The sequence below is a fragment of the Diospyros lotus genome, chromosome 14 (assembly GCF_014633365.1).
Source record: "Diospyros lotus cultivar Yz01 chromosome 14, ASM1463336v1, whole genome shotgun sequence".
NCBI lineage: Eukaryota > Viridiplantae > Streptophyta > Magnoliopsida > Ericales > Ebenaceae > Diospyros > Diospyros lotus.
This window is the reverse complement of record NC_068351.1, coordinates 34,054,561-34,060,655: the sequence shown is the minus strand read 5'-3', so window position 1 is coordinate 34,060,655 and position 6,095 is coordinate 34,054,561. Positions and strand designations below refer to the sequence as shown.

General features: G+C 36.8%; 1 protein-coding gene across 2 annotated transcripts; it reads right to left on the bottom strand.

Moving 5' to 3' along the window:
- Positions 1 to 1,057: 1,057 nt before the first annotated feature.
- LOC127789762 (putative pentatricopeptide repeat-containing protein At1g64310) lies at positions 1,058 to 4,350 on the bottom strand. Of its 2 annotated transcripts, none has more exons than XM_052318735.1 (2): positions 2,495 to 4,350; positions 1,058 to 1,836 (listed from the first exon to the last, which is right to left on the bottom strand). In XM_052318735.1, exon 1 carries the CDS (start codon positions 4,280 to 4,282, stop codon positions 2,630 to 2,632), a length of 1,653 nt encoding a protein of 550 aa, XP_052174695.1. In that variant the 5' UTR covers positions 4,283 to 4,350; the 3' UTR covers positions 1,058 to 1,836; positions 2,495 to 2,629. The 2 variants fall into 2 exon arrangements, with proteins under 2 accessions (XP_052174695.1, XP_052174694.1); XM_052318734.1 differs by having other exon boundaries at positions 1,059 to 1,836; positions 2,533 to 4,350.
- Between the last annotated feature and the right edge of the window lie 1,745 nt (positions 4,351 to 6,095).

The following is a 6,095-nucleotide window of genomic DNA, read 5'->3' as shown; positions in this document are numbered from 1 at the left end:
AGATACTGAGAATGTATCCAAATAGCTTCTCTGAGGGTGACCTTCACTGCTAAAGCTATAAAAAAAAGTATCCATTCATTTCTTTGTTTTGGCTGTAGCAGAGAGAGTCCCATAACTCATGATGAAGGGAAAGCCTTCATTGCTAATGTTCTTCTCACAACCATAACAGAAGAAGGCAGTTGACTCTAATCAATGCTGATTTTCTGGCTAAGTTTTGAGCTGTGAGCATCATAATATTAATAGATGACAATATCAAATCCAAATCCTATATAAGCAAGCAAGCTTACACAGATTATATCCTGCTGAGTTTACTATTCGAATGAATTACAAAAACAGAGTTGAGATTATTTGACTTTCAAAAGTCAATTAAGGTATGTTTGATTGCACACCTTTTTTTTTATGAAAAATAGTTAATTTTCACTCAAATTCTAACTTTTGTAGTGTTTGATTAGTATTTTTTTCAGGCAAAATGATTTTCCACTTTGGGTTAGGTGATGCCCATTTCCCACTTTTGCTAGAAAAGATTTTCCCATTGGAGGGGGGATAGATTTTTCAAAAAATCAACCCAAGGAGAGATGCAGCGATCTGGCAGAGGAAAAAAAGAGTGGTCGATGATTGCAAGGAAGAGGAGAAGTGCGGCCAGCAGTCGCAAGGATGAGGGGAAGCTCTACCGACAGTCTAAGCGAGAGAGAGGGCAATTGAACGATAGGGCGAGCGAGAGACAGCAGCCAAGGGGTGAATGGCGATGGCGAAAGAGGAAGCTCGGTAGTGGTGGCCAATGATGACGGCGATGGCAGCGGCGGTGACGGACTGAGCGAGAGAGAGGGCGAGTAAGAGCGGCGGCAATGGCATCCTCAAGCTGTATGTATATTTGTGTATATATATTTAATTTTTTGAATATTTTGTGTAGTATATTTGATTTATTTTTAGACAATTTCTTGAAATTCAATTAAGCCAATCAAACACCTTCAATTGATATTTTGATTGAATTTAATTCTAGGTAATTTAATTCCTCGAAATTCATTTTCTTTTCACCCAAATTTCACCCTTGCAACCAAACGCACCCTTAGAGGTAGAAGACTCCTTCCTCAACAAAACAATCCTTACAAAGCTCACTCCAAATGGATAGAGCAGAACAACTGTTAATGAGCTCAATTAGGAGACAGAAACTTAACAACCTAGACCTTATGCTTCAATAAAAAGTAAGTGTTTTGAAAACTCTTTCCTCAGCAAAACAATCCTTACAAAGCTCACCCCAAATGGATGGAGCTGAACAACTGTTAATGAACTCAATTGGGAGACAGAAACTTAACAACCTAAACCTTATGCTTCAACAAAAAGTGTTTAATGGAGATATGTATAGCCGGGAAGGGGGAAATTTACCTCCTGATCTCATTTCTGTACAAGCCGGCATTGGCAAATGAACAAGGTGCCCTTCTTGAGGAGGAAAAACATCCGTCTGCACCTAAATTCGTCGTCCTGAAATTATTCCCATTCCACTTCCTGGGAAAATATTTTGCCCGGTGCACCTAGCAGAGTAGAATCACCACAGATTTGGTTCAATATGAAGGACTTGATGAGCAACAATGAAGCTTCTATAATCAACTCCAACTCCTATCCAAATGTATGGGAAGCTTATGATGAAAATATTAGGGGGTCTCAGGTTTTCGCATCATTTAAAGGAATAAACTGTGGTCTGACAAGCTTCAAATCAGCTAGCAATACTATTTGTGATCAGAGCAAGCATCTTCACAAGGGTAGCACATTGTCCCCCCGCTGAGGTGATCAAATTGGGATTGGCTCAATTTCCGTGTCACCGCGCAGGGAAATTAGGACCTGCACCATGAAACAAGACATATGTTGTTGTAAACTTTGATGATATGAATATGCAGCTCTATTTAGGGCATCAAAAGTATATGCAACCAAACAATTTGTAGATGAAGTAGCATTGGATTCTAAAAGAAACCAAGGAGAATTTTAAGTCCCGTTTAGCATCCAAATTGTTTCTCACTCTTAAACCTTATTTTCCCCATTATGTGTGATCAGCTCCTGTTCCCACGAAAGCTTAATTTTACTACCCTTTTAAGGTTTCAACAGGAGGTAAGACAGAATAGAAGACCAAACAGTTAGACTTCACATTGTTAATTGATAGTTCGCCTTATTCTATGCAGAAAGTAGACGGTCCCGGCCCTCACATGTGCTGAGTGGTACTATCCTGTATCCACCAAAGGTTTAAAAATGAAGGGATCATATATAGATGACCAAATTGCCAGCTCTTTTATTACCAATTCAAGGTAAAGTCCTCACAACAAGATAAATAATAGAGGGACATGTGAATATACCTTCAAGGTTACACAAGGGTAATGTTCTAAAACATAATGCAACTCAGTCTCTATCAAAGCATTTGTCTAACCGAAGGTGGTGTTGTTTATCTATTCCCTTCTCAGTGATGAATGTAAAAGCAATAAAGGAGTGTCAAGTGTCAAGTGCGTACACAATCACTCAATGAGGAAGTATCATCCTTAGCTTTACCTCTTGAAGAAACATTCAGCTTGAGAATGTTGTCTCTGAATGAACACCAATACTTGTTGGCTCTAGAAAAGGTTTCATTAAACATCCATTTGGCCCCTCAGTGATTAATCCAGCTAATCCCAGGTATCTTTGTCATCCCTCCTTTTATACCAGCTCTTACTTTCCTCACATCATCCCACCTCCCATCACCAGCATATACCTTGGAAAGCATAACTCTGTATGCACTATGCTCGGGTATATTTCCGAATAGCCGTTGAGCTACAATCTCTGCCAACTCATACTTCCCAAAGGCATCACAGCATGATAAGAGTGCTCCCCAAACACTAGAATCCACTGGTTCTGGCAAGTATTTGATAAGAGCATAAGCCTCTTCCAACTCTCCAGCCATCCCAAGAAGCTTTACGAGGTAAACATAATGCTCTGTTCTAGCACTGATGCCAAATTCATCTTTCATTCTTCTGAAATATTCCCGACCATCTTTGACAAGACCGGCATGGCAGCAAGCACAAAGAAGAGCAGAAAAGGTCGATTCATCAGGTTCAAATCCTTTTTCTAGCATCTCATTGAAAATTTCAAAGGCCGTGGAAGCAAGTCCATGCAAACCAAGGCCGGAAATCACTGAATTGTATGAAACGGTATTCCTTTCCGGCATAGTTTCAAAAACTTTAAACCCCAAGCGCAAGAAACCACATTTGGAATACATGTCAACAAGAGCAGAAGATACAAGCACTTCTGAGTCAAATCCATGTCGAAGAACATAACCATGTATTTCGCTGCCTGGCCCGATCATTGCTAATTGAGCAGCAGCCGCAAGTAAACTAGCAATCAATATGGGATCTGCCTTCTCACCTTCCTCGTTCATTGTCTTGAAGAAAACCAATGACATTTCAGGTTTCCCCGATTGAGAAAACCCAGTTATCAAAGAAGACCAAGTAACAAGATCAGGCTGCGATAAACCATCGAAAAGTCTCAGCGCTGAATCCAGACACTTGCATCTCGAGTACATGGTCACAAGTACGCTGCCTACGTGAGCATGAGAATCAAAACCGGTTTTCAAACAAAAACAATAAATCCCTTGGCCAATTTCCAACAAGCAGGGGTCCGACAAACCCGAGATCACCCCCACCAAAGTATAGCCATCCGGGTGTTTCCCCATCCTTCTCATCATACTAAACAATTCTAAAGCTTTACCCCAATACCCACAGCTTCCATAACCAGAAATCATTGAGTTCCACAAAACTAAATCTGGTTCACGTATTTCATTGAACACAATGCTCGCTTCATCAACTAGTCCCAGTCTTGAATAAGCAGCAACAAGTGCACTGCCTAAGAAGGAGTCCCAAGCTAAGCCCAAAACTACCACTCTTCCATGGACTAGTCTCAATCCTACTAAATCAAAGTCTTCAGCACAGGCGCGTAAAATGCAGGCAAATGTGAAGTGATCGGGCTTCGTTTCTGAGCTAAGCATCTGCTTGAAAAGGCAAAGGGCATCATTGAACTTATTGGATCGGGCGCAAGCTCGGATTATGGAGTTCCAGAGAAAGACACTCCGGTGGGGCGTTTCGTCGAACAGGTTGCGGGCAGAGACAAGGTCGTTGTTGATGTCGTAGAATCTTATGATTTTGGTTGCGTAAAATGGGTCGTTTGAAAGATGGGTTTTGGCGATCAAAGCATGCAATTGTTTGGTTTTTGACAGAGTTTGATGAAGAGCCGACAGATCGGCGACAAGTGAGCCGAGTTTGATGAACATTTACACATAAGGCTACACTTTCACATTGTGGCCATCTTCAACCATATATGTGAAATGATGAATGTATATGTATGTATGGATCATAAACGTCTTATGTATGTGTAAGAATGTATATACATGCTGCCTTATATACGGGCACCTCTTTAATAATTAAAAATATAATATCTAATTTTTTATGCATAAAATATTAAAATTTATTATTTTAATTATTAAAAATTATTAATTTAAATATTTATCATTACGAAACATTAATGTACACACATTTTCATGAGTAAAAGTCACGTCATTAAATATCAATTAGCAAGATATATCAGAATAAGTTTAATACATAAATATAATATTTGATCCTTCAATAATTAAAAATTTTAATATTTAATACTTAATATAAAAAAAATAAATTTAATTAAAAAGACATGAATTTTAAATTTTATTCCAAATCATGGATCATAATATTTATGCATGTTCCCATGTATATATTCGAATGTGTATGTATACATGTATGCTGGTCAAATTTTTATTTTTATTTTTATTTTTATTTTTATTTTTATTTTCATAGTCACAACAAAAACGTAAAAATACAAAGATAAAAATATAAATTTGTCTATATATATTTGTGTGTGTATGTCTGTTTATGCATGTATGTATACTTGTGTTTGCATTTATATGCATGCATAAGGGTGTATACGTATGTGTATGCATGTATGCATATATATATATATATATTTACACCTGCACAAACAGAGCTTAAAATACAAAATAATATAAATTTACACACAGTGATGCCCAATATATAAGTTGAAATTGAAACGTGACATGGATTTGGATAAATTATGCTTAATAATAATAATTATTTTTTATTATGAATATATATAATTTTAGATATTTCGTACTCAAAAACTATTGCTTTTAAAATATAAATTCCTGTCATAAACACACAAGAGATTAAGGCTCCATGTGCTTGGGGGAAAACATATTTTTGAAAAATAATTTCTTTATTTTTTTGTATTTGGTATCAAGAAGATAATAAAATTAAAGAAAAATTATTTCCGACCAATGAAAAACCAAGTGTTAAAATAATGCATCTTTTCATGTCTTAAAAAGAGAAAATCTTTTTCCAGAGACAATAGCACCTCTTCTGTTCTTTTGTTTGTTTGTATCACTTCACGTTTCTTAATCTCCATCGCAATCTACCTTTCTGTCTCTCTCTCTCTACTTGCGTCACTCCACACACCGCCATCTCCATCAAGTTTCACCTCTTTTATCTCTCTTACAATTCACCTCTCTCCTTAATATTACCGATCTTGTGCGATTCTCCACCACTTGTATTCTCGATTTCGACAGAAAAAATAAATCGCAAACACACTTTTGACCTTTGCCTAGGCCGAATATCAAACTCATGACCTATTAATACTGATCCCAGCATATTACTGACCCGCTACTTAATCTATGCCTGAAGACTATAATTTACCTCTCAATCTCTACCTACGTCGTCGTAATCAAACAACAAAAATCATGACAAATTACACTCAAACAACAAAGACCATATGTCATAAGACACTTTTTAGAAAATTATTCTCCAGAGAAACTATTTTCCCTAAAAAAAATATATATTTTTCTCCAAACAAACGAAACCTAAGAGTTATCTGATAAGGTATTACGTAATTGGGTAAAGACAACGTTATGTTTCATTATTGGAAGATAAAATGCCACCTAAATTTATAAAATGTTAGATAAATCATACTTCAACAATGATTTCTTGTCAAGTTATACCAAATTAAGTCCGTTTTCTAAAAAAGTAAAGAGTTAATGTGTC

What these genes read in the sequence shown, in the direction of transcription:
- LOC127789762 (XM_052318735.1), bottom strand. Translation starts at nt 4,282, where the DNA reads ATGTTCATCAAACTCGGCTCACTTGTCGCCGATCTGTCGGCTCTTCAT.